Genomic DNA, 27,725 nt, shown 5'->3' with positions numbered 1-27,725 from the left:
GAGGTTCAGTTCAGTTGTCTGAGGAACATTACCTGCCTCCTGGCCCAAAGCCCTCATGAAACCCCGTTACTGTGATTTCATAATCTGAATAATCTGAAAATCTGAATAATCTGTCAGCTATACTAAAATAGTGATACTCCGACAACTGAATCTCATGGCTTTGACATTCTGCTACTGGATTTTACATTAGCATGAGGTTAGTATAGCAGTTATTTGAGAAGATAAAAATTGTGATCTCAGCCTTAAGAAATGTACTGAATTTTGAAGAAGAATGAAAAATTACTTCTCTCATTCTGCTCCCTTTGTTATTTGCAGCTGTGGAAATACATTCTTATAGTAGAAAGGGTTCACCTTTACTGAATACCTAGAATCAGACTATTTTCTGTGCCTCTCTGTTTTCAGTACTAAGCAAGTGTGATTTAGAATGTCAAAGAATTAGCCTAAGGTGTTTTTTTTCAAGTGGTATGTTTTTTTTGTGACATAACAAGAATGAATTTGCAAAGCTGTTAGCTTCAGTTCTGTAAGTTATATATAGGCAGGCTAGTGAGCCCTCATGGGGTCCCTTTCTCCTGAATACAGCACTGTGATTTATCTACATTGAATACATCAGTTCATAATGTTGTCCACAAAATTAAAAAAAAAAAAAAAAGCATAGTCTGCTAATTAACACCTGCTATGATATTCAGCTCAGGCTATGTGAATATTTAAAGGATTTTGATTGATCTCAGCACAATTCTTACAACGTATGCTGTTTTCTGGGGAGGCTTATTCTATATTTGCTTAGCTGCAGTTTTCCAAACAGTGTATTTTATTTTTTTCAGTGTATGCTTATAGGCATTTGGCACACATGGCAGGAAAAAATCCTTTTACTTACTAGCCAGTCTCAACTTTATTATTTTAAAATTATCTGTCGTATCTGTTGTTATTTTGCATATAATCAAATACTTCAGAGAATACAGAAAGCTTTTCTTTTCTGACTTGAATTTCCAAATATTTTTGTTCTTATTAGCTGCAGACTATTTATTGTGAATTGTGGTGTACAAACCAAAGGAAATTCAACATCCAGACTGAACTTCTATTACCAACAAAGACTTCAGTTCTAAACGTAACAAATCTGCATATTCCCAGACTGTACTTATAGCATTAAAAGTAATTGGGACATAGAATCATAGAATCACTTAGATTGGAAAAGACCGTTAAGAGCATCAAGTCCAACCACTAATCCAGCACTGCCCAGTTCACCACTCAATCATGTCCCACAGTGCCACATCTACATGTCTTTTAAATACTTCCAGGGCTGGTGATTCAACCACTTACCTGGACAGCCTGTTCCAGTGCTTGACATTTTGTAGAGAAGGCAAGGAAAAAGAATGTTTTGTGGACTTTTTTATTCATTTGTGAATTTAGTATACAAAGATGTTTGTCAAAGTCCTCATGCCATATTACTACATAGGAGTAGATCACAATATTAATTTTAAAGCATATGCTACAAAACTGAAAGACTCAACTGAAATTTGGGGAACCTTGAACCCAACTCCTCCAAATACCTACTTATGTTTAAGAAACAAAAGCAAGTCTATCAGTAATGTGTGTTTGCATACTGAGACACCCAATTTCAGTAAGACACGTCATTAATGTAAGAAGAGTTAAGGTCTTCAGATGAGAATTTCAAAGCACTGTGCTGTAAAATGTTGGCTTCTGACTGGATTCTAATAAAACAAAACCAACCAACCAAAATACTGAATAAACAGCAAAGAGAAAGTATTTAACCATAATTATAGATTAATATTTTAACTTGTCAAATATAGCCATTACAAAGACTGTTAATATTATTAGAAAGTATAAATTGCCTTCATATCCAATTACATCAAAACATGTGAGTCTGCATGTATTTAGTAATGATAAGATGGGTGAAAATACTGATTCATAGTTCTGTTTTAAGTATATTAAAGAAGGTTTTTCTTTATCTTTGTTCTTTCTGATTATTTTCCTCTAGTCATCTAGAGTTCATATAACCAGAGCAGTTCTAGAACAATTTTTGTCATTTGCAAAATATTTGGATGGTTTATCTCATGGAGCGCCTCTACTGAAGCAATTATGTGATCACATCCTTTTTAATCCTGCTATCTGGATTCATACCCCTGCAAAGGTAATTGTACACTTGAATAATGTTGTGACTCTCCTACAAAAAAATTAGATGCCTGTATTCTTTTGTAACATGGTACTTAGGTTTTTGTGGATTTTTATTTTAAAATATGATAATAGCAATGATTTTTTAGAACATGAAATATAAACCCTGATTAACTATATACAGCAGTGTCTTTTATAAGTTCCTAAAAGTGGTTAAATTATTGCATAAGGTTATATCTGATTCTATTAAAAGGCTGTTTCTAGAAGCCCAGTGCCTTTTTCAGTGGTTGCGTTACATTGTTTTCCTAAAGATGAAGCATAAAAGTCTGTATTTTTGATTACAGGCAAAAGGTGATGTGTTTTGTTACACATTAGCATAAGCTTTCACTTTAGATTATGTATTTTAGTTTGATAAAATCTTTAAAATGCTATCTTTCATCTCTGGTAGTATTGAGCTAGTTGTTTTCCTAAGAATTCGTAGTTGAGATAAGTGAATCAAATTGAAAAGTGGCAATGCTTCTAGTATAAAAAGCCGGAGTTGAAAACAAGTCAGTATGTTTATAATTACTTAAATCATAGAATTATAAATAATTTAGTTTGGAAGGGACCTGTGGATGTCATTCATAAGTATCAGTCCAGTCCTTGTGCTAACCAAAGTTGAAATAATTTTTTCAGTATGTATTAAAAAAAGGTCTACAGCATAAGGTTACTAATATAGAATTTATGTTTATGTGGGTAACTGTTTCATTCTTCAGGTGCAGCTGTCTTTGTATACTTACTTGTCAGCTGAATTCATTGGAACTGCTACGATCTATAACACCATACGCAGAGTAGGAACAGTCCTGCAGTTAATGCACACACTGAAATACTACTACTGGGTGGTTAATCCTGCTGATAGCAGTGGCATCACTCCTAAAGGATTAGGTAAGTACAACACAGAAGAAAGAAAATATAAGCATTTCTTTTATAGAAATATTTTTTTATGTCATTGTGTGAAAGCTCCTTGGATTTGTAGCAGTGGTCAAAAGTAGGACTATACAAATATTTTTTGTGTATCATACGTGTCTGATGATAATTCTTTATGGCCATGTTATTACCAGAAGATTCATACTTCGGTCTTCACTCACATGGCATATACTCCTGTGGCCATACTTTAGGAAACAAATTAAAATAATTGAGTTTTCTTCTTCTGAAACAAAGATGAAATCTTAAATGTATTTCATTTGCCAAAAAAAGCTTTGTCGGGTTTGAATGATTAGTAGCGTTAAGTGACCTCAAAAATGAAGTGGAAACTTGTAGTTCTCACTGCAGCAGTCTCTGGAGCTGTATTTCCAGTTCAATAATGTTTTTCTCTGTCCTTATAAAATAGAGATTGATTTAACTTTGCTTAAAGTGATGTGCTTAGCTTAGCTCAGGAAGTATCGCATGACAGCAATAACAGAATACAATAATAGATACCAGCTAAACGCTGCATGTTACAGATGTGTATTAACCAGAACAAGTCATTCTAATCCTATAACACTCTGGTTGTAATATCATCACATTTAGCTGTCTACTTGTGAAGAGCAGGAAGGATTCGGCTGAAAATCTGTTAAAAAGTAATAGATAAAGGAGAAGTTATTAATTATCTTTATTCTGTTAACTATTAGTGTCATGCTGAGAAACTGAATAATTGGGGAATGTTTAAGTACTGTCACATATCCAAATTTTCAAGAGTGTGACATATCTAACATATATTATTGGATAATTCTTCATTTGTAAGTGAGCTGTATGCATCCGATTTTTCTTCTTTTTTTCGTTTTTACTAAATAAAAACAGAAGGAACAATTCTTATTTTAAATTATGTATCTTAGTAGGCAGTGAAGTTGTAACTTTTTCAAGCTCAGAGAAAGAGCTGGTGTAAGATCTGGGACATCATTTATAATTCTCTCATAGCATAATATTTGATGAACAATATTCTTCATAAAATTATTAAAATTTATTTTAAAATGCCTAACAAAGCATACTGTTCTCTGTTCATTTGAATGAAATTTTTGTAATGTTAGATTATGAAAAATAACTGTGGTTGTTACTTAATTAGACAGAAATCTTTGTTAGTGATGAATTATATTTTCCACTTACACTGATTCTGGATTCCTACTGCCAAAATAGAAGAATTAAATCCATTTTTAGTACCTACAATGGAGGTCTGTCAATTATGAACAGTGGAATGCAGGAGTCAGTTGCATTAATATGGGTTTCTAGCATCATTATAATCTCTGTGGGGCATCCCACCTGCCTCTCAGAAGGTTGCAGGTTTCCTATGCATCCAACATCATATTTACTTATTTTGGGTAGATATTTTACATGCTTTATGGCATGTCAACTCACACTGATAAATACATTTAGGAAGCTGTGTCCTACCCCTTGTTGACAGAGAGTTGTTAACTTTTGTTTGAAAGGTAGTTGCTTTCTAGGTTGCATTGGCTCTATTGATCAGATTTCCACTGACATCAGTGGAAGGTTAGAAGCTGGTCTCACCTGTGGGAAATACAGTGTAGGTGTCTGAAATTAGGGTCAGCTGAATCATATCCTGGTACTAATGGCTTTATCAGCTTCATGCTGTCAGAGCCCTACTCTGTCGAGGGTTACACTGCTGTGCTGCATAGGTACAGTTTTGCCATCAAACAAGTTAACCATATCTGAGCTCAGTGAGGAAATAGATTGTTTAAAACTCCGCTGATCAGCTTATAATATATATGTTGTGTTTGTGACTGTTGAATGATCAACTGTTGGGATGTAAAATTTTCACCTGTCAACCATACTTACAGCTAGATAGAGACCTGGAAAACTGCTTAACTATTTGAAGACTGTAAGTTTGATAGTATTGTCTATTGGTTATGGCTGTCACTACTTATTTTTTTGGGTGCGTTTTCATGGGGAGGTTGTTTGCGATTTGTTTTTTTTTCTGGTAATTTTGTTTTTAATTAAAAAATTCATGTGCTTCTGTGTCATGATACTACTACTTAGCAACAGTTTGAAAAAGTGATGCAGGTTACAGACTTCTCCCCCCTGGCTAGGCTTACTCTTCTGTGGAATCAGGGGCATTTCTTTCTTGAGGAAGTATGGCTTGTCTTTATCTTGCCCAGATCTACCTCTCTCCAGTTAGCTGTATTTCTGGAGTATTTCTGTGTGAAATGGCAGTTGAATAGCTGCAAAAAATATATAGTGTATTCATCAAAATCTGAACAGAAAGCATGAGGTACACAAGGACACAAAGTTAGGAACGAGAAATGAATCAGTTAACTCTAAATTAGCATATATGTATCTGGTTTACTTCCCTTCCTCTTTGTTCATTCTTACCTTTCTAAGGATATAGTACATCTCTTCTTATTTGTGTCAACTCCAGACAAAATTCTTTTTTTCACAGGAAGGCAACCAGGTAAGTCCCTGAAAGGTAATCAGACAGTGCAAATCAGTGGTTGCTTGGTGCAGCAGTTTTACAACAGATATCACAATTACTAAGGCCTTCATACAGTAGTTGGGTAGGTGTTTGATAAACTGTGAGGCCATGCATATTTTCAAAAAATGTGTTATTATTCACTATTTCCAAACTTTCTTTTTCTTTAGTTAGATTTATAAATCAACTTGACTTTTTTAAAGATTAATATCTGCTTTCTTCCGTGTTCCTTATCCTCTTCCTTCCTCCCTGTTTCTTAGATCAAAGAAATGCCTCTGTAACTGATATAACTCTAAGGAAGTATTTTGTAGTATTCTCTTTTCTATCTGTAAAAATGGCTTTCCTTGAGTTGAAGAACATCAGCCTGTCAGAGAGAAAGATCAGTGGCATCACAATGGATTTGCAAACCCAGAACAGCTATGGATTTTCACTAGTACTCGTTTTTGCTATTGTTTCACAGATTGTTTCTGCTTCTGACTAATACAACTGTAATAACTGTAGTGATTTGCAATTAAATGACTGTGGAAATGTAGTAATTGCTGAGGTGATGGGTTGCTAAATTTAATTTCACATTAATTAATTTCATTTTAGATTTTTATCAAATTCATATTATTTATTCTCAATTGATAAAATTCATGGAAACTTTTCAAAATATTTAATCACCTGCAAATTACATTGCTTTCCTTCACCACATGCTCTTTTAACATTAAGTGCAATCTGTCAATATGATACGCAGGTCTGGCTGATTCAGGCTTCAGTCACAGAATTTAGAATACAGTCTTAGAAGTTGCTATAGTGATTACACTTAAAACTTTTTTCTTTTAAACGCTCTTTTCAGCATCTCAGAACTTCACCAATCCTAATATTTCAAAAAAGCTAACTCTTCCAGGATTTTTGTGCCATTACTGCCACATGTAACCAGCAAGCTTATAATTTCTTAAAATGTAGAATAATGTATTAAAAAGAAATTTGTTAAAGTCAGAAACTTACACTGTAAAAATACAATTAGGTGAATGCAAGATTTGCTACATTTTAGGTAGCATTTGATATCTCAAAGTGGAAGAACAAGACCCATTGTCTATGAACAGTAATTTTAGTATGTGAAACAGGAAAATGTCATCATGTGAGTAAAAGAAAGCTGAAACTCTAAACTGACTTGACATGAGACTTTTCAGTCTGGAGAAGACTTTAATGGAAATCTTGCCAATATCCGAAATTTGACTGCATGTCAAATATGGTGCCTTCAAATAATTTGCTGTCATATTAGAAAGTAAGCTTATTCATGCAGACATTTTAGTAGTGTGATGTTTTCTTGTCTCCCAGGCATGTCAGTTTTTATGTGGAGATATGTAAACACTTTTTAGTATTAGTAGTTTGATTTAGTATCACTTGCAGACAGTTACTCTGCTTCAGGGTTTTACTGCCTTCCCCTGTCTCAATAAAGCACAAAGTGAGTGAGTTTTCTGTACTGACAGTTTAGCATCCCTTATTTTATTGCCAAAGTGGCTCAGTATTGAAGTTTCCCATTGGGCTAGTGCTGTTTTCTTTTAAAAATTACTTATTTTAAATTTGGGGTTGTATCTTCTCTTTTGTCACTGATTTCCTGTTTTGTGCAGTTATTTCTTCTTGAATCCACAATACTGAATTCATATTAATCTTTTTGTTTCCTTCTAATATGTAGGAAACTTGTATTAAAATGTAAAACTATCAGCTTGCTGGGTAATTATACTTTGTAGGTTGCCCATTTTAGATATAGATCCATATAGTGGAGGTGGATTATCTGTTTAAAATTATAAGTTAAACTTTTCTTTTGGTGGTGTTCATTTTAAATCTGAAAATGTACATGAAAAGTCAAACTAATTTCCACAGGAAAGAATATCTAAATTTTATTTTTTTATTTTTTAAAGTTGAACTATGGTTATAGCTATTCTCTTGATTTGCCGCATGCATGCCTTCGTTATTTTGTTATCTTATACAGAATAAGGATAATAGGGTCACCCAGCAGTTGCAGTATCCGAACACAAAGCAAAGCAGGCAGTGGAGTAAAAAATTATTTAAAATATATAGCTTCTTTCTCTAATTATTTATTTTTGTGGATTTGGAAAATGAATAAGAGGATAAGTGAGGAGATATTTAACTCTATCCTGCTATTGGTAGATGGTGCATTTCAGTAATAATACTTCAACCTGCCAGAGACATCTTAGCATTCTCTTATCCGTTGTCTTCTTTGTTGTTTTGTCTTTTCATAATATACTCTACACTGTTATTTAAAGATGAGCCAAGCTGCAATTGTCTTTCAAAAGTGGCAAATCACATATATTTTATTATCAAAGTAACAGACAAAAAATTAAACACACCTTTTAATTTTCATCTTTGGGTGTCTACTAACTATTGGATAGGTTAATTTCTTTATTAGTGTTTTTAAAGAAAACAAAAATATTCATGCACTTTAAAATAATTCTCCTTGTTTCTGAATTAATTTGCTGTTCGAGAAAGAATTCATTAGAGCCCACCAGGTTATTTTTGTCTTGACAAATCTTCACTGGAATTCCTTACCAACTGCATGGCATTCTCTGGAAATACTGATGGATCATCAGTGAGAAGGCATAAAATCAAGATAATAACAGAAAAATAAACTAAATTTCATGGAGTTTTCTTCCTAAAAGAAAATAATTTAGGATTCTTGATGTTCTGAAATTATTGTGCTAAACTGCAATTTTGGTCCCTGTTGATGTGTATGCCTTTGAAATACTTGCAACTTCACTTTTCGCAGAATCACAGAATCATAGAATATGCTGAATTGGAAGGGATTCATCAGGATCCAGTCCAACTCCTGGCCCTGTGCAGGACACCCCAAGAGTCACTCCCTGTGCCTGAGAGCGTTTTCCTAACACTTCTTGAACTCAGACTTGGGACTGTCACCACTTCCCTGGGAAGTCTGTGTTGTATGAGAGAAATGTGCATTTAAGTTTCCAGACTGCTATGTAGTGTAGTTAATTCTTGAACTGAATGGCCAAGCACTTCACTTTCTTTGCTGGTGCCTCCTGCAGCCTTCTCAACTCTTACATGGACCCTAATGGGTAGTATTGTGCCTCCTGATAGAGAGTACATACTTATTAATGTACAGGTTATCTCATGTTAAATAGAGTTTTCAAGAACCTTTTTCATGTCCAATGTTTTTGAACATGAACTCTAAAAGTGGGAATTATGAAAATTATGATAAGGAGAAAGTAACTGTAGTTTTTGTGGATAGAAAAATTGCAGAGTTATTTCAAGGGCTGGCTTAAAGCAGAACTCAGTTCACATTAGCTTTACAGCAATAAGAAAAATATGTCCTTCTGTGATCCACATAAGATGTTATTTTATTAATGTATGCATGGAGATCAGATTCTGCTATTTGGATCATGTCTTATTAATATAAGAAGTGTTTTTTCACATATTAAAAAAAAACAAAACCAAAACAGATAGAAGAATGTTGCATTTGGTTGTTGGTAAAGCTAATAAAACAATGTTTTATTTTCAAAGACAGAATTACAAATCATTATTTTTATTATTCGAAGCTCCCAGTCAGTTTTGTTGGGTTTTTTCTCACACCAGTACTGATTATTCTTAACTCTGTGAATATGTGTACTTATTCCCTTTTAATTACTTTTAGTTTATGCCCTTATAATTGGTCTATTTTTGGTTTATTTTTGTCTGCATAAAACTGGCTTTTATTATGAGTGTATCTTTAAAAAAAATCTGATGCAAATCGTGGGCTGTCTGTGATAAATACATACAGCAGGAAATGCTTTAGTGACTCATCCTGGTGTGGGATAACAGAAGCGTCCTTTCTCTTCGCCAATTAACCAGAATGTTACTATTTTGTATCAGGGACTTATGGTTGCTGTACCAATCTTAAAAGCATGGGTTTTGTGATGGATTTGGTTTGGGCTTGATTTTAGTCTTTCGCAGTGCTGTTTATCAGTTTCTGAGTGATGCTGACACTGAGTTGTCTATATGCATTAATGGGCACAGAGATTAATAAACAGTAAACAAGTAATAAATACCTTTCTTTGTTGGTTTTCATTCAAATAGTATGTAGCATAGCGGCTTAGTCATTCAAGTTGTTATCATATATTATTATCTATTACTATCATGTTATTACTATCTTTCCTCTTCCTGTGTCTTTAAAAAAACTAAACTAAACTATGGATTTCCTTGTTCCAGATGGAGCATCACTTAAATATATTGCTGTTTAGAAGTCTGAAAGGTTATAAATTACATCATTTGCAAATGTGAACTTTATATACGAGTAGAACACTGAATCTGCTGTAGGAATTGTGATTTCCTTAAGAAGCTGCAGTCATTAAAGGAATTAACTTGTATTTAAAAGTGTTATATTTTGCTTCTTCCAGATGGTCCTCGGCCCTCTCAAAAAGAAATCGTATCACTAAGGGCATTTATGCTTCTGTTCTTGAAACAACTTATATTGAAGGTAATATAGTCTGTTCCGGAGGGAAAATATTCAGATCTGTTATATACTTGTAATGGGATCTTTCACAGTAGAAAATAGGTAATGCCTGTTAGGTATTTTATCTGTTTCTGGTTAATTTTAATGTTCATGCACTTCTCATCAACATCCAAGGGGTTAATTCTATACAATATTTCTTATCAACGTCAGCAAACTCTGACATATGTATTTTATTAAAATTGTAATATATTTATATTTCATACATTAAAATTACATTTTAAACATTGAATATTAAGTATGTTTGTTAAGTAAATTATATTTATTAAATGGAATACATGAAAAAGATAATGGCAGTTGTTATGTTAGTTGTTGCTTTTTCCTTCATGTTGGTTCTACCACTGTTTAAAATGGTGTAGGACTCATTGTCTCTGTTACAGCTGAACAATAGCCTTTGAGGTATAATCTTCCACTGGAAACTAAACTGACAACCAGTATTTTCTGGCTTGGCCTTTTCCTTCTATTTTTTTCTGTTCTGTCTCAAAAATTGGAGTGGAAGTAATACTTTGTGGTATCTGAGGGCTCGCACTATAGGAATCCTTTCTATCCAGAAAGGAGGACTGACCTCATACTATTTTGAACTGTCAGTGTGATAAGGAAATGCAGTGGAATGATAGCAAGAACTTAGTCTTACAAGTTTAAATATCAAAGTTGTAGGATTATTTGACTTGGTCCAAATTTTGCTATTTTGCTTGACCAAACTTGAACAATGAATCTTCTCTGAAAGAGACTCCTCTTTTTTTTTTCTTTTTTAGGATCGAGGAGTGAAAGAAGATGAACTGCAGAGCATATTAAATTACTTACTAACAATGCATGAGGTACATTTCTGTAATTATCATTTTTTACTGTTACCAGTTGTACCAGCACTACGCTGGTACATACTGAGGTTATTTTTTAGAATAACAATGATGTTTGTCATACAGGATGAAAATATTCACGATGTGCTGCAGCTGCTGGTGGCACTAATGTCTGAACATCCAGCATCCATGATACCTGCCTTTGATCAGAGGAATGGGATACGGTAAGACAGTGAAGGGAGAAAATACATTAAAAGTAGTTTCAGTATCACTCTCCAATTTCTTTCTTTTTCACATAAATATCACACTTCTGATGATCTTTCAAACTTCAATTTTATAAACTTAGGTTTTATTTTTTGACAAAGCGAGTGGTTTCAATGGGTTGGAGGAAAAAAAACTTTCCACTTAAGATTATCATTATGATATTTCAAGGTAAATGTATTGTTGTACTTGCTTCTCAATCTCAGATAGAGTATATAATTAACAAGATGCATCAAAAAGCCAAGTATCTACCTCAGAATACAGAATAATTCGGAATATTCTTTCTTTGTATATTTAACAATCTCTCGGGAAAAGAAGAGGAAAAGATAAATTCTGCCCTAGCCTCTCAAATTTTCTTTGTAGAGTGGAATTCAGGTGTTTATCTTTTTGCCAGTGAAATTAACAACTGATAAGTCCTAGAGACTGGGGGGGGAGGAGGGGAGATTGTTTATTTATGCCTAATTTGGTAATACAAATCTTTTTCAGGGACTAATAATTTTCATGTAATACTTTTATATTTACTATGGAATTTTATTTTGTGCTGTTCTGAAAATGCTTTGGAAAATGCAAGGTACTTGTAAAAGGGAAAAAAAACCTCACAACATCTACTGCTTGATAAACAAGCTACTTTTCACCTAAATACTAAGATCTTTGTTTAAGTATGTATACTTAAAACTCATTGAACGTCAATGCTAGTTGAAGGGAAGACACATTGTACTCATGGTTAGGAATTTGCTTTCTGGCTATAGTTTGTATTGAGACAGAATTCTGTTCCTGAAACCTTTCAAAGAGTAGGACTGATCTAGAAGACTGAAGACATCTTTACATAACATTTGTGGTACAGATGTTAAAACTGTGTGATGGTACAGTCTTTGTGTTTAAAAGTTTGTGTCGAAAAACTGAGGAGAATACACAGAATTGCAACACTTAAGTATTAAAAAAACCTTACATAGAATTAGGGTTTCATTTAGGTAGGTTATCAAAGGACAAAAACCTCAGAGGTCATTTGATAATGGCATAAATCCTTTCAAGAGAGGAAGGCTGTGTCTGCTAAAGCAGTCTTTAATGGAGAAAGACTAGAAAGAATGGCTGAAAGCAGAAGCTAAGCTAATTCTGATGGGAAACTAAAATATAAATTCAAAAATTTGTTGAAGAACAGCCCAGGGGAAGGGCAATGTTTTTTGTGTCTTAGTGCCTTCAGATCAAGGCTGGTTTCCTTTCTAAAAGACTTCAGAAATTGTGCTTAAACCTGTTATGTTAATGAAATATTTAATATTTAAATTAGTTAATTATTGAGGCCTCTTTTTTATTCAGGATTTAAAAACAGAGGGTGTAAAAAAAAAAAAAAAGGAAATTTTCTCTAGCATCCAGGTATTCGAAGAAACTCCAGGATATAACTGTCTATGTTCCAGTCTTCTTCTTTTGTCCTGAATTGCAACTGCTCAAACTGTCTTTTATTTGATAGTTCCAACACGTAAGTGTAAGATGTCACTTCCTGTTATAAAACATTGAACTGAACCAAAAGACACCATGTCTCCAACATCAAAAATTCATAATCAAACTCTTACACTGTGCTTCATTCCTTCCATTTTGTGTAAATTACTATTTTTATTATTTTACTTCTTAATAAATATCCCTGTTTTGTGAAATACAATCTATATAGTGGTGTTTAGTAATGATCTTATTGCATTTCTTTTTCAGAGTAATTTATAAGTTACTGGCTTCCAAAAGTGAAAGTATATGGGTTCAAGCTTTGAAGGTCCTTGGATATTTTCTTAAACACTTGGGTCATAAGTAAGTGTAGTTTTAAAATTTTTATAGTGGTGTATTTAAGTTCAGAATTCTTCTTGTCTTTTTGTCATGTTTACTGCATATGCTTTGACAGTCTTTAGAAATGGCTTTAAATTGTTAGATTTTCTGATTAATAATTTGCACACTGTTAACTTTACACATTGGGATAAAATGGAATTTTTCCAGTTAACTCGCTATTGCAATGATGTTTGAGAAGATACATTGATTATCTGCCAACTAGATGATATGATGAAACTCAAGTCTCAAAACAATGGAAAAATGTTTTCTAAAAATACATTTTATAACTGTATATTGTATGATCAGCTACGGTTAACAGAAAACATATAAGTGCAATCAAAACTTTGTTTCTGGAATTACCAGGGTCATTGCAATAAAATTTTCAGGGCAGTACTTTAAAATAGCTTTAAAAATGGGAAAAATAAATAACAGAATATGTTATTTACATGGGAAAATTTCAGGAGGAAAAGCAAGCAAATCAAGCAAGTGGTGTTTAAAAACAGGGCTAAGGACATTCCTCTCTGCAAGAAATACATGGAAAACGTGGCGGCAAGAATAATCACAATTTAAAAGTCCAGATGTCAAAAAATAGGTGTACTTAGCCTCATCTTCAATATTACGGTGCCAAGAAAACATTAACAAGAGGCAGTGCCATGTAACCTGCTGTTGCTCACTTTTCTCCATCTACATGTGGTATTAAGCTTCCTGCTGGGATGAGCCCAAAGTGACATTTCATTGGAGTGCTGTGCAGTGTAAAAATTAACCACTTGCTTCACAGGAGACTTCAGCCTGCTTGGAAGGGAAGGGAGGTAGGAGTCCAGCCAGAGTGCAGCACTGCTAGACATGGTTTTCTCAGTAAGATCAATAAAGGATGTCTGTATAACTGAGAGGCAGTTAGCTGAGAATGTGCTCCTAAATGGGATTTTTCTTTTGGGATCCAGCCAGTCAAATGGCCTTCTGGGAATTAATAGAACAAATTGATAGTCCACTCAAGAATCTCCAAGGGCTTTTCAAACATTACTTACTAAAGAGCATTCATGTTAATAGAAGTTGGATTAAGTAAAATACAGCAGATGAAGATTTGACTTGTCAGAAGCCTGGTTGTGTCCAGATAAGTACATATGTTTAATATATTTATCATTTACCCAGAAAATCAAGTAGCAAACTGTCGGTGGAATGTTACAGAAGAAGAAAAGTGAGAATTTTCAGAAGCTGAAATTTCACTTCCCATTCCTTAGCATCTACTTGCTATTATGGATATAGCAGTATAGGTTCCATTGTTGATTGAACATATGTACTTAACACAATTTATTTTATTTTTTCATGTATTTGGAGTAATTGAAACCCACTGGAATATTCTCTGTAACTGTCAAAGTTGTTTTAAATTTTTAGATCTCTGAACATCTCCAAATGTACATATTTTATGTAGATTTCGCCAAGTAAAAATCCAACCTCCATTTCATATCTTACAGCTATTGTTTGTGAGATGTGCCTATTTGTGCACATGCATATGGTTCATATACACACGATTTTATAAAATTGAAGTCAAATACAGGAAATTCTAAGCAATTATGAAATTATAAACTACATAAAATTATAAAGCACCTATATTGCTGGTTCACAGTACAGGAAGCGGGCATTGTATTTTAATACACTAAAGCACCGTTGTATAAAGAGATGGTACATGATTTGTGACATTTTAACCAATTAACAAATGTGCAGGTACAAAACCAATTGCCATTTCTGTAGTTCATATAAATGCATCACAGATGAGGCTATAGAGTGGAAGTAATTGATTCTCAGGAGAAGTGACCAGTAAAGTGTTAGATGAGGACCTGGATAACTCAGTTGATTTTTCTTTGTGATCTTAGATGATAGACTGATTTGTCTAACCTTAACAGTTGACAAAATCCTGTTCTCTTCCTTCTCTGCTATATTTGATTCTTTCTATGCCACCACTTGAAGCCTTAGTCTTTTGTTTACTTTCTATATGTATATTTAAACCTTTCAATGAAATTCCATTTTCATCTGCTAAATCATAGTATACAAAGTTGAATACCTGTAGGATTTCTCAAAAGTAACTCATGAAATCCCTTCTGTACACAGAAGAGTAACACTGTTGTAAGTTGTTGCCACTGTCTTTTGTGGTTATTTGAAAATTATAATAAAATATGTTCATTTCAAAAGTCCTAGAATGACTGTGTCATTTAAACCTGTGCTATTTTCATTGATAATCATGAAAAGACAGTTTCTTAGCTTTGAAAGCATAAAATTTTCAGAACCTTTACTGTACTTTATCTCAGTTCATATTTTTCTTCTGCTTTGATATAGATTGTTAATGATTTTGAATGATTTTTATTTCATATTCATTGTAGTACTAGGTAAATTTAGTGATGCAAAGTATGAGAAGTACTCCATTTATTTATTTTATCCAATTTTGGAGTCAGATGAAATTCATTGATATGAGCTTCTTACTTCTCCACTTCTTAAGATTTCGGTAGTTTTTGATCCTCAATATGAAATTCACTTCAATCACATGGAATTTCAGAACTTTAGGATTTTTTTTTGTTTTGCATTGCATTGCAACATGTGCTGTTCCAAGATTGAATTATTTTGGCTGCATGAAAGAATGCTATATAAAGAGAAAGGTTGCTCTGATAAATCTCTGTGTCTTAGTATTAACATATACAGATTGCTTCAGCAGGGAGGTTGGACCACATAACTCACCTGTGGTCCCTTTTAAACTGACCCACTCTTTGATTCCTGTTGGAAAATGGGAGGTTGAATTGTAGTGAGTCCTTGAGAGAGTGACAAAAGGTGTGTTCTTTGGTGATCATGTTTTAGCCAGCTGGTAAACTTTTTGAAATTTCTTAACCTGAATAAGATAGCAAGCTATTACTTCATCTTTTTCTGCTGTGAAAATCATGGAGAGTGAGAAAGGTGTGTGATTGATTTTATACAAAAGCCCATCTTAAATACAACATTGCTGTCTGAGAACCTTTGTGTATTGCTATAATTGCACTCATATTGAGAAATATCAGAAATTATGTTTGTTTCCTAATATTTACAGAATAACAAGTTTGGGAGCATTTTAGTACAACCACACAATATTTGGCTTTTGGGTTTTATTTTGCATTTACTTAAAATGCTCAACATGCTTTGTATTTGCCTAATATTTTTGTTTTCTCTTACAGGCGAAAGGTTGAAATCATGCATACTCACAGTCTTTTCACACTTCTTGGAGAAAGGTTGATGCTGCATACAAATACAGTGACCGTTACAACATATAACACACTTTATGAGGTACAAATTATTAAACATAAAGGTTTTCATCTCAATTGTAAAAAATAGAACTTAAAAATGTCTGTGCTTTACAAGATTCTCAAGACTTTTGAGAAAATTTTAGAAATTTTAAGACAGGATTTGTTGGTTCAAAATGTATTTTGCCATGTTTTAGGTGTTTTATTAACAATGTCATAATTTTTACACAAGCCCTGTAAAACTTCCCACTTGTGACGGAAGAGATCCTGTTACTTTAGCTCTCATCACTTTTCACAAAAAAAAAAAAGAAATCAAACAAATTACTGCAGGTCTCCTCTGCTATTACTTCTCCATTATTTGGAGGAGTTTGTTTCCACTGAAAGCTGGAGTAAGAGATGCCTCTTTCTCTCTTTTCCTTTTTCTTCCTTTTTCATGCCATTCCTTTCAAGTTTACAAAAATTTTGAAAGAATGCTCTTTTTCTTGTTAAACTATACCAAATGATAAGTGAACAAAGCCACTTTTATGTAGCAGATACTGCTTCAGGCAAGTGAATATGACCTGAAAGTATTCAGCTGTTCCAAGAGGTTCTTGTAGAAACTTCAGTTTTGTTGCTGAGCAATTTTGTTAAAGGAAAATATTGGCATCAGGTTGGTTGAAACCTACATCTTCATGCATAGAAATGCAGGAAGATCACATTCAATCTTCAGTTATTTCTGAAATGGTGATTTAGAATCTCTTGCAATTTCCGAAATCTTATGGACTAGGAAGATTTTGATTTTTTTTTAGTTAGAAATAGATGTAATGGCTAAATGCTCAGGATTAGTTCCAGAAAAGACACCAAAGACTAAAGAAGTCCTTGGTATTTAGGGTTCTAGGCCTGAGTGATGTAAAAAGTATTCTGTGGTTGTAAAAACCTAAATGTCATCTATTAACCAATGACTTAGATGTCAAGTTCTTTATCGCACATATCTAAGCTTACCTTGTATGGTTTGGTCACTTGGGTTTCACAGTCTAGTTCCTGCATTCAGTTGTCTGAGAGCTTCTGTGATTGGTATTCTCAGAAAATATATAACTTATTAAATGGAGTGCTGTCTCTGACTCCTTCTCTTTACCATCTGGAGAGAACCAAACCCACTTACAAAATTTTTTTGGTTTGGTTATCCATCAATGAAGTGTATGAGAATAATTTTTGATGTGTGGAACTTGTGAACAAGTTATTAAACTGTGAATGTATAACACTATGAGAAATATGAATGAAATACCATAGTTGTACATGTATTGAACTAACTAAAGGGTTGGTTCATCAGACACTGTACGACTATGAAAATCTTGACCCATGAGTAGAGGAGTTACTTTGTTCCATTCTTCAAGTATAAAATATTTTGCCTAACTCTTTTATATGCCATTACAGTATGCTCATGGTAAATGCTCTTAACAAATGTAAAAATGCACAAAGAAATGTTGTAGTGTTTAATTACAAGTGGTAAAAGGAACTTGATATTCTGTTTTAGATTTTGACAGAACAAGTATGCACGCAAGTTGTTCATAAACCACACCCAGAGCCAGATTCGACAGTGAAAATTCAGAATCCAAGTAAGGATAATATATTGTGTTTGTATGACAAATAGATCACCTAAAGGTTGTGGGGGTTTTTTGAAACAATTTGATTTAGAAAGGGAGAACAATTGCTTCATGTATCTTAAATACATATGGCTTTCCATTACTACTCACATTAGTTGCTATCAGCAACTATTTCTTTTTTAAAACGTTGTTTAAGTGCTTTACATAACTAATTTATTCTTTCAAAGTGATTCTTAAGGTGGTGGCAACGCTGTTAAAAAACTCCACACCAAGTGCAGAGCTGATGGAAGTTCGACGTTTATTCTTATCTGATATGATAAAACTGTTTAGTAATAGCCGTGAAAACAGAAGGTATGTCACTGCAAATAGTTCTTTCTCATCCTTGACTTCTGGGCAATAGAAACCTGTTATACTCTGTGTAGAGTTTTACAGTTTTTAATAAATGAAATATACTTAAAATAAATTTAATAGGTTTATGGTAACTCTTCTTAGTTCAGCAACTAATACTGGATTCTTCTGTTTAGAACATAATTTGAATTTTTATTCATACTGAAGTATTTTTAAGTTTATTCCTGCATTGAATTAATATTCAGATAAGATGTTCCTCCCATCTTAACCATTATAATGTTAAAATAAAGAATCTTTGTTTGGATATATTTTGACCTAATTATTTCACTTTAGATGTTTACTTCAGTGTTCAGTGTGGCAGGACTGGATGTTTTCTCTGGGATACATTAACCCTAAGAACTCTGAGGAGCAGAAGATCACAGAGATGGTTTACAACATTTTCCGTATTCTCTTGTATCATGCAATAAAATATGAATGGGGAGGATGGAGAGTGTGGGTGGATACTCTTTCTATAGCTCATTCCAAGGTAAGAAATGGCTCATGGATGTTTTTTTTGAATGCTAGTAACCCACAAAGGGACTAGCAAGATAATATGATGAGCTGTAAAGTGATTTAGTGCCATCTGGTGGCTATCGGTATTCATGTCAAGGTAGCAGTTTTTTGTCAAAGACTTTGTTAGCTTTCCCTAATATATCGTTAAAAGTCTTGTTAATCTTTTTCCAAGTTCATGTAGCGTATATTTAGCCACGTTAACTGTTCTTTTCTAATTAAGGTCACATATGAGGCTCACAAGGAATACCTAGCAAAAATGTATGAAGAGTATCAAAGACAAGAGGAAGAAAACATAAAAAAGGGGAAGAAGGGAAATGTGAGCACCATCTCAGGTCTTTCCTCTCAGACAACAGGAGCAAAAGGTGGAATGGAAATTCGAGAGATAGAAGATCTTTCACAAAGTCAAAGTCCAGAAAGTGAAACAGATTACCCCGTCAGTACAGATACAAGGGACTTGCTCATGGCTTCAAAGGTGTCAGATGATGTGCTTGGAACTGCTGAGAGACCTGGGGGAGGAGGAGTGCATGTGGAAGTTCATGATCTTTTAGTTGATATAAAAGCTGAAAAAGTAGAAGCTACTGAAGTAAAACTTGATGATATGGATTTATCACCAGAGACTCTGGTAACTGGAGAAAATGGTGCACTTGTAGAAGTTGAATCTCTTCTAGATAATGTATATAGTGCAGCTGTTGAGAAGCTCCAAAACAATGTTCACGGAAGTGTGGGTATTATAAAGAAGAATGAGGAAAAAGATAATGGTCCATTAATAACTCTGGCTGATGAGAAAGATGAACCTTCTACTAACAATACCTCATTCCTCTTTGATAAAATACCTAGTCAAGAGGAGAAACTTCTACCTGAACTTTCAAGTAATCACATTTCTATTCCAAATGTGCAAGAGACACAGATGCATCTTGGTGTAAATGATGATTTGGGATTGCTTGCTCATATGACGGGTAATGTAGATATAACTTGTGCTTCAAGTATAATAGAGGACAAGGAGTTCAAGATTCACACCACTTCAGATGGAATGAGTAGCATTTCTGAGAGGGAGTTGTCTTCATCATCTAAAGGATTAGAATATGCTGAAATGACTGCCACAACGCTTGAGACAGAGTCTTCTGGTAGCAAAACTGTACCTAGTGTTGATGCAGGAAGTATAATATCAGATACAGAAAGATCTGATGATGGTAAGGAAGCAGGGAAGGAGATACGGAAGATCCAGACAACTACCACAACCCAGGTAAATGTCAAGTGATTACAAGTGATTACAGTGATTACATCAGGCACATACATGGCTATGTATGTGCTTGATGTAATCACTGTTCATTGATGCAGGATAAATTAATAGTATGAGAGCTGAGAGATGTTGAAAGTATATTTCTTCAATTATATGAAAAGTGTGCCTCTTCCACACCTATTTGCTCTGAAAATGCTATAGTGTGTAAGGATTCTGAAGTCTTTCATGTCTGTGTAGAAAACATGTATTACAGTTGTTCAAAGACTCTAGCATGTAATCAAAGATTGTTTTGAGGATGTTATCAGGTGGAAGAATTGACTACCCTCAAGATTTTACTAGCTGACTATATGTCTAGTATGTACACCAGTATTTACCTTCTAGGATTTTCAAGTCAAGCAGACTTACTGCAACTATCAAAGAAGAAGCAAACATAAATTACAAAAATGATGCTGCCCAGTACTTTGTAATATCTATCAAATTGTCAGAAGAAAGAGTTTCAAAGAGACACTCAAGTACACTCAAAAGTACGTGTCATATGATGAAAGAATATAGATCAACCTGCCTGCTTTGTTCTTCACGGTGACTACTTTCAAAAAATCTCCAGTGAATGGACATTTTAATTTATTTAACCTGCGGTTTACAAAAGGGATAATTTTCCTTAAAAAAAAAGTATTAAAGACCCACCCCAAACCACTCAGACTAGTGAGATCTGACATACAGAAAGAACTCTGACTTCCGAGTCTCTTCTTCTGTGATAAGAACCTCCATTTTTAAGAGAAAAACAGGTGGAGCTCTTGCATTCTGTAGGCAGGTACTATAAAATACAGTTGGGGGTTCTTGTGTTTTTTTCATAACATGAAATCACTAACACCCTACTAAGACTGGTGTAGGGATCCTTATATTTAAAGCATTCTATGTAGTAAGGAAAAGCCCCTGAAAGCTTTCAAAAGTGATAGTATTATCTCTTCCTATCAGTCACCACCTTGTTTTAAGTCTTAAAATTAAAGATTATTAATACCACAGAAATTGATTAGTGCAATGAAAGGATGATAGCAAAAAAAAAGAGCAGTCGGTTTTGGTTCTGGTTTTTTTTATGTGAACTTTTGTTTAAAGAGTAAAAGACAAGTGGAATGCTAATATTAATTTGCTATGTACATATCTATGCACCCGTAGACACAGTGAGTATGTAAGGGAAATCTTTAATGAAAAAGATAATCTGACTTAGTAATAGGTACTAGATAATCTGATTTAGTACTAGCTACTGTAGAAAATCCTGTTGGTATGACTTTGGGACTTTTCTGGGTTTTAACCAATTTTCTTGATATATTTCACCTAAAAGCAGTTGAATTATAAAAACGTAGATTCCTCAAGCCTGTAATTATTTGTCAGGATTGAAATGATACATAGGTCTTAATGAACTATTATCAGATCATTGTAACATAGGAAATACAAAATACTTTCCAAATATTTTCTTAGCTACTCAGAAAATTCCTAACATATCATTTCTATCTGCATATTTCCTGCAAAGTATGTACTCATCAAGAGTCTACCTCTACAAGTTTAGCTCCCTTGATTATCCACATATTACATAAATTGCAGTAACTTCCCACTAAAATCAATGACAAACTGCAATGAATTGTTTAAAACATGTATCCATTAATATCTCTTTTAAATAATTTTCTTAAAAAGAGTTATCAACTGAGCAACCAGCAGAATTGTTTTCTTCTAATCTCTTCTTTAGGTGTTTGAAATACCCTGTGAAGTCTAAGCTGTTCATGGTTAAATACGTTTTCTTAAAATGAAGTTAACCTTAATTAAAAAAGATTTAAATAAGCATTAAATAAAACATTAGGAATAAGCAATGTTAATTTTAGCATTTTTACAATGGAGCTGGGGTTGGAGTTTTGATTGCTGCATGTCTGGTAACTGCCCCATTATATGTGATCTCCTTGAGGCCACTGAAAAGTACTTAAAGACCAGCCACGTAAGTGTAGATAGTTGGGTTTCATGCAATGGCAATTCACATCAGTGCCCAGTATGTGAGTCAACAAGGCAGGCAACCAGAACAAACACAAAACCGCAGCTGAAATGCAAAGAATAAATTTATTCCTTACCTCACTAACTGGAACATCCCGCAACAACACTGAATGGAGACAAGCAGGAGCACAGACAGGCACCCTTAGCCTCAGTCCATCCTGGCAGGTGGCAGATCTGCTGTTTGCACCCACTTTTCAAGGGCTCGTGCATGCACAGTTTAACATTATGCTGTAATCTCCCCTGTGCTTCTTATGATGTCTCAGCTTTAATCTTTCTCCCTAAACAGAGAGCTCAAGCATGTCCACGAGAGTGCCTCCAGGTCTCTGTAAACACCTATGTTATCTCTACACAGAAATTCTACTTCTCAAAACAGAAAGAGGATAAACAGCAGTAGCCATAATATATGGGGTTTCCCACACTGATATTCTCCAGGCCTCGTCATTCCCAGCTGCAAGATCACTTGAGTGGATCTACCATCCTCACTTTTCTCCCAACAATTGGCTAGATAAAAGCTCTCATGTGGTACAGTTATGATACTACTACTGCTGCTGACAACAACAGATACCTGTAGCTGTGCTCAAAAAAAAGGGTGTGTGAATAGAGTTGCTAACCTCAAATTCTCTGAAATCAGATCTACAATCAGGTCCCTGCCTTATCAGTAAGTCTTTTGTTCAAATTGACTGAAGGAGAGCAAACAAATTGCACAACAGTGATGGGAACTACTGCTTACTGCTGAGAATAGTTAATGCCTTTATCAATAATAGATCAAATATTGAAGAATATAAAATTCACTCCTTCCTATATTCCCAACTAGGAAGGACTGAAAATAGAATTGAAAACACTATGCAGAAGATTCATGTAAAAAATTCAAATCTTGCATTGGAAATGCAAGGAACAGTAACTATTTTGCTCCAAATAGGTCAAATAGAATGAAGGAAACCTGCCCTGCTCTCAAGATGTTGGTTACAGGAGACCAAAATCATACTAAAGATACAAGAATCTTGTCAGCTCAACTCCAGTGCCATGTCCATTTATTGCATTACTAGCAGAAAAGTTTAGTAAAGTTCTCTTTTGCTTTTAAATGTCCAGATTTAAAACAGTAGGCTGAGATTGGGAAATTAATATGTGAGCAAAGCAAGTGTATCTTCTATTTTGTCAGTTTTAAACTAACCTAAAGTGACTTTCAAGTAATTTCAAAGATGGGACTTTATTTCTCACTTTCAGAGAGGTACATTATTAAGTTATTGCTGTTCTAAATATTTACCTCGAAGTCAGTGATAGTGTTTGTTTTTTACTACTCTCTCCTTCACTGTATATTCATATTCTCTGTGTATCAGATCATATCAGCCTATCAGATCCTCCAGGTGTATCTTTACTTTTGCCTTTAATCACTAAGTAGATATACTCATGACTACGTAGGTATTGAACAGGAAAGAAATTCACATCCACCACCTTTTGGGAGAATCTGATGATTGTCCTGAGGATCCATAAAACTGTTAAGGAATTAAAAAAGTGCAACAAAATCAGCAAAATGAGATTTGGGAGACTGGACTTAATTCTCTAATGATCCTGAAAAATTAGGAGCTGCCTAAAAGCACACTGATTCCTTGAAGCCATCACTGTGTAGTTTGCCCATATTTTGAGTCAAATCTTGAAAGAAAATTGTGTTCTCAGCACAAAAAGATAGTTGTTTCCTATAAACAAAGTCTTGTCACTGCTGACCTTGTATGTGCTATATTTGGTCTTTTCTGTAATACTTTAAGTGAAGAACTTTAGTATAAAACCTTGGTGAATATCTGAAAGGGAGGCCAACCATAGCCTCTTGGTGCTTGGTCGATTTGTATTGCAGCTGCTCACTTACAGAAGGATACTGCCTTCCTTGGAATATCAATATCTCCTGTAGTTTGTTGCCAAGATGCTTTAGCCTGTCCTTTCTCAAATTCTGCATTGCATTCCAAAACAAATTGCAAAAAGTTAACACGATTTTTTAACGTCTTGCTGTAGGCAGTACAGGGTCGATCTGTCACCCAGCAAGACCGGGATTTACGTGTCGATTTGGGATTCCGAGGAATGCCAATGACGGAAGAGCAGCGGCGACAGTTTAGTCCGGGTCCACGCACAACCATGTTTCGTATTCCAGAGTTTAAATGGTCTCCCATGCACCAGCGGCTCCTGACAGACTTGCTTTTTGCACTAGAAACAGATGTACATGTTTGGAGAAGGTAAGTGGGTGTGTCGTCTTTGACTTCTCATTTGTGTTTCCATTAACAAGGAAAAATTAGACATTTTGTAGAGGGAAAGAGTTGCTGTTAGCTGAAGTGCCCACCTGTATCTTCTGCCTTCTCTTTTTACCCCTTCCCATCTTGTAACAGCTCTGCTTCACAGGTAACAATTTTTGTTTTCTTGAGGGATTTTGTGACTCGTACATACCTAAATAAACTGAGCTGCTCTTTCAGTTTATTTTTAGCATTATAATCTACTGCTTCTATTCCAGACATGAGGACAACTTGTGTGTTTGCTAATGGCCATTTTTCCTTAACTGATCAATTGAAAGAGAACTTCTCTACCTGCAAGCTTTATAAATAAAACCTCTTATTACATTTTCTAAGGGAACACTCTTGTTATTGACATTTATTTTTCTTTTTGCATTCCAGATCCTGCTTAGGGTTAGTCTTGTTTATAATTTATGACAGCAATGTGATTTCCTAGGGTTTTTGCAGATCTTAATAGAGATACTCAGTAACTGTAATACAATAAATACAATTTAATCTAATTTCAGTACTGAGTAGTTCTTTTTCAGGCAACTTGAGCATAGCTATATCAAATGAGAAATTTATATTGCATTTTATTTCCAGTTTGGTGAACTATTCTGTGATACTCACTTGGAAATAAAAAATTTTGGTACTTTTAGCCAAATATGCGTGAGGAGATTGTACTTTGTGTTTAGGTAATGCTTGAAAATTAAATTTCAGGTTGTATATTTCAAATTGAAGCCTTTAATTTTTGTTTGTGGCTGACAACCATGTTCTTTTTGGGAAAGACCATGCTTATAGACCAGAGTATTTCTTAGTATTTTCACAAAGGGGTTTAATATTTTTGGAGAGTGACTCTTTCATGGGACAATTTTTCACCAATTAGGAATTGCTAAGATGTCAACTAATCTTACTAACATCTTTGGTTTTCAAAGCTATTGTTAATGGTAAATTTAATTTCAGTTAATGAAGTTAACATGGTCATACCTTAATCTAATATTATCAAGTTTCTCCTTTAAAATGGTAGTAGGTGTAATCATTAAGTGTTATCAACAGTGCTTCAAATGGCACTTGTGCAGCGTGGTAAACTCTTAATGTTAAATAATTGCTTTCATGCTGCAGAAACAATCCCACTGCTTTTAGCAGGACTGTCTGTGAATTTAAGCACTGGTTGATGGGAATAAAAGGTTGTAAACCATTGTTCTCAACTGAGTATCTGAATCTAATCCTGTGTGAATGTAGATAGCAATCAATTTGTTCATTAGACTAATCTTGTGTGTATTTTTAGACAAATTGAATGAAAATTTTTGTAGACCAAAATTCCGTCTTGTATCAAGAAACATTCACAGTTTGGTTGCAAGGAATAAATTTATCTAAACTTTTATTTTAATTGTTTGTTTTTAATCCATCTTTTCTCCTATTTTTGCAGTCACTCTACAAAGTCTGTGATGGACTTTGTCAATAGCAATGAAAATATTATTTTTGTACACAACACAATACACCTCATTTCCCAGATGGTCGACAATATTATTATTGCTTGTGGAGGAATTTTACCATTGCTGTCAGCAGCCACATCCCCAACTGTAAGTACAATATTTCCACCTAGTGGTCATATTAGAAATTGTTTTTAATAGTGCAAACCACTATTTGCAGCTGACCTTTCTTCTTTAGGGTCTCCTGTCCCCTCGCTGCCAATTTCTTCCAAAAATTTAAATTTATAATCAAAACTGTTACATTGTGATATAGAGATTGTTTATAATATTTTGCATTTGAAATGCTAATTTTGTCAGTAGTACTAAGTAAGAATAATATTTCATAAGTATTTAATTATTCATTTAAAGGGAAGGCCATTAGGACAATGATTCTTTTAACAAAATTGCATGCTTTTTGATGGCTACTCATTGATAGTCATGAATCTGTTTTGCATGGCCTCTATTTGTTTGCATGTCAAATGATACCAGAAGTCATCCCCTCACTACTGTTTACTTCTTCCTTCAGTAGGTCTTTTCTCCCTATTTCTTTTTGCTTTTTTAATCTTGTATTGAAGATAACTGATATCCACTCCAATATTCTTAGTAAGTAAGTTTTTAGCAGCTCACAGCTGAGGCAAAGTAGCTTCATGAAATAGGGAGAAATACTTTGTAAATATTGCATAATTGACAAGAGTAAATACAGTATCTGAGTGTGATTCCTTATCTGTGCATATATCTGTGACTATTTCTTTCATATTGATTTTTTTATCTTAAGCATCCTGTAAACATCTGTAGTTAATATTGGTCTTTGAAAGGGAGACAATGAGACCTTGAAGGGACAAAGAAGCTCCTGAAATGTGGGTAGTAAGCACTGAAGGCTAGAAATGTATTTTGGCAATGAAATCTCATTTCCTTGTTATAGACATCCAGCAACTGAGACTACTTTAATTTGCCTCTACTCTTGCTTCTAGTTAACTAGTAAAAACCCCTTTTTTTTGAATTATTTTATTTGGCAGGTGTGAATGCATGGGCTAAAGATTGACTAAACACTACTAAACATTAATATGACTTTCGGACAGGCAATTCATTATTTTCACTGTGTTAACTGGAAAAATATTTGCTGTAAGTGAAAGACTTTAATTGTCCCTAGTCACAAGAATTACATCAAGGTCCTGATTTTGCAAGTGCCTCATTGTAAATATTGACAAGTATGAGAGAGTGCACAGTGAGCCATCTTGAAATGTAAGCTATACTGTCAGTCTTTAGATAAAAGGACATTGGAAGATGTTTTTGAAACAAACATTTTAGGCCTTATTTGAAAATGATGATGTTTTGACATCTTTTATATACAAATATAAAATAGGCATAGCATTAATTAGACTGCAATTCCACTAAATGGCACGTGTGGGTTTTAGCTCTCGTCGTGGTTTATGATACTGCAGAGCTATCTTTGGAGTAATCATTTTGATGTTCGCCATTTCCCTCTATTTATTCTGGATGATATATTTCTCTGTGTGTGTGTATAGATGGTGAGCTGACACAGCTTTATAAATTACACATCTATTTGTTAAAGTATTGTGTGTTGATACTGCCATGCTACAATAGCAATGATTTTCATGTATTGATACAAAAGAGAACATTTTTCAAATTTGTGTATAATGCATGCATTTCTCCACTACATGGGGACTTTGTGTATTACCTGAATGCTCCCCATTTGTTTAGGACAATAAAGTAAAAATAGATCGTGAAGTAAAGTAATTCACTGAAAAATCAGTTGCTGACTTCAAATTGAATTAATCCTATTCTGTGAAATTAAAAAAAATAAATTACACTTTGTCTGAAATGTACAAGGAGGGTCAGATATAATTAATAAAATCACAAACTGCCTCGTCTAGATGATGATTTCATAATCACTTCCACCTAGCTGAGAACTTCCATCCCATCCAACCCTGTTCCTGTTCCATCATTGTCCATCCATGAACATTAGCAGGAAGGTGGATTTATTCATCATTTTGACACATACAAAGAATGCAGC

At 34.1% G+C, this 27,725-nt stretch overlaps 1 protein-coding gene across 6 annotated transcripts in view; it reads left to right on the top strand.

Annotated features, from left to right (window-relative positions):
• Positions 1-27,725, top strand: part of NBEA (neurobeachin) — a 488,059-nt gene that overhangs the window by 134,129 nt on the left and 326,205 nt on the right. For all 6 annotated transcript variants that reach the window (XM_071552778.1, XM_071552759.1, XM_071552769.1 and 3 more), the window contains exons 12-24: positions 1,997-2,149; positions 2,886-3,054; positions 9,967-10,046; positions 10,835-10,897; positions 11,003-11,100; positions 12,839-12,931; positions 16,141-16,249; positions 17,720-17,801; positions 18,017-18,140; positions 18,471-18,663; positions 18,910-19,932; positions 23,971-24,188; positions 25,648-25,801. In XM_071552778.1, coding sequence (XP_071408879.1) covers positions 1,997-2,149; positions 2,886-3,054; positions 9,967-10,046; positions 10,835-10,897; positions 11,003-11,100; positions 12,839-12,931; positions 16,141-16,249; positions 17,720-17,801; positions 18,017-18,140; positions 18,471-18,663; positions 18,910-19,932; positions 23,971-24,188; positions 25,648-25,801 — 2,559 coding nt within the window. The remainder of the gene's footprint in view (positions 1-1,996; positions 2,150-2,885; positions 3,055-9,966; positions 10,047-10,834; positions 10,898-11,002; positions 11,101-12,838; positions 12,932-16,140; positions 16,250-17,719; positions 17,802-18,016; positions 18,141-18,470; positions 18,664-18,909; positions 19,933-23,970; positions 24,189-25,647; positions 25,802-27,725) is intronic.

Source organism: Pithys albifrons, chromosome 1 (assembly GCF_047495875.1).
Source record: "Pithys albifrons albifrons isolate INPA30051 chromosome 1, PitAlb_v1, whole genome shotgun sequence".
Taxonomy (NCBI): domain Eukaryota; kingdom Metazoa; phylum Chordata; class Aves; order Passeriformes; family Thamnophilidae; genus Pithys; species Pithys albifrons.
The sequence above is the reverse complement of the archived record's forward strand: the minus strand, read 5'-3'. Positions and strand labels throughout refer to the sequence as shown.